Here is a 1,048-nt window from a genome sequence, read left to right on the forward strand (position 1 = left end):
GAAAGATACCCAAGGTTGGAAACAGAATTCCCAAAGCACCCAAAGAAAGATATACATTAATATGAAGGAACTGAACAACTCTGGGAAGCCTACAGCATTCTACCTGTTAAAGCTGCATTTGGTTACTGATGTCAGCTACATGGCCATTGAAAGTCTCTTGGTCTCCTTTTTTGGGGGTTGTTAGTGATAGTGTACCCCTTGTCCAACTTATGAAGCAAAGTAGACTAGTAACAGCTACTGAGACAGGTGAACACTAAACCTCTTGGTTGACTCTTTCACTATCAGGCGCTGGCAAAGAAGTCTTTGTTCAGCAGCTTCTTGGGAGGCAGGGCTCACCGCAGGGCTGGATGAAGGTGGTGAGGTTGAGGGTCTCCAGGCCTGGGGTTGGCTGGCTGGAGTTGAGCAGGAAGCAGGTGGGCACGCAGGGCTGAGGGATGTGGCAGGGTGGGGGGGAGCTGTCACAGCAGGTTGGCTCCAGTAACCAGGTGGTATGTGGGCAGGTGCTGGGCAGGCAGACTCCGCATCGGCAGCATTTGTCAGAGGAGCAGATGGTGGTGGCAGGGCCAGTGGGGACGCTGCAACAGCGGGAAGCAAAGCAAGACATGGCGTTGGGAATCTGGTTTGCTTTTGATTTCTTGGAAAGAAAGATGAAGTGTCTGCAGTACAAATGTCTCCTCTCACTTTGGGGCTCTTATATACCCTCCCTAATGGGCGTTGGTCCAACCAGAAGGCTTCTTTCCTGGTTCTTGTTTATGTTAGTGTTCCCATTATCCTTTGATTGGTTTGCCGTTTGGATGCCTGTGGAGAGTCTCTGTTTTCGTAATTAACTTTTATTGGAGTTCATGGCTAAATCTGAACTGATTACTCTTGCTATTTGTCACTAGAGCACAGCTTTATGAGGTAGCCCCAATGGCTTCTGCTATTATCATTCCAACACCAGCCCTGTTGGGAAATACTGAATGACAGTAGACCTGTAGCATGTAGGCCTTTTACTCACTGTGGCTCATTTTTTATTCTGTTTACCTTTCTTTGTCTGTATCAATTGGTC

At 48.0% G+C, this 1,048-nt stretch overlaps 1 protein-coding gene across 1 annotated transcript; it reads right to left on the reverse strand.

Moving 5' to 3' along the window:
• Positions 1–307: 307 nt before the first annotated feature.
• On the reverse strand, positions 308–604 carry LOC126062392 (keratin-associated protein 3-3). The gene has a single exon (XM_049859900.1). It carries the CDS (start codon positions 602–604, stop codon positions 308–310), a length of 297 nt encoding a protein of 98 aa, XP_049715857.1.
• Between the last annotated feature and the right edge of the window lie 444 nt (positions 605–1,048).

This window comes from Elephas maximus, chromosome 19 (assembly GCF_024166365.1).
Source record: "Elephas maximus indicus isolate mEleMax1 chromosome 19, mEleMax1 primary haplotype, whole genome shotgun sequence".
Taxonomy (NCBI): Eukaryota; Metazoa; Chordata; class Mammalia; order Proboscidea; family Elephantidae; genus Elephas; species Elephas maximus.

Bases quoted from the DNA above. Each gene is read 5' to 3' on its own strand.
- LOC126062392 (XM_049859900.1), bottom strand. From the start codon at position 604: ATGTCTTGCTTTGCTTCCCGCTGTTGCAGCGTCCCCACTGGCCCTGCC.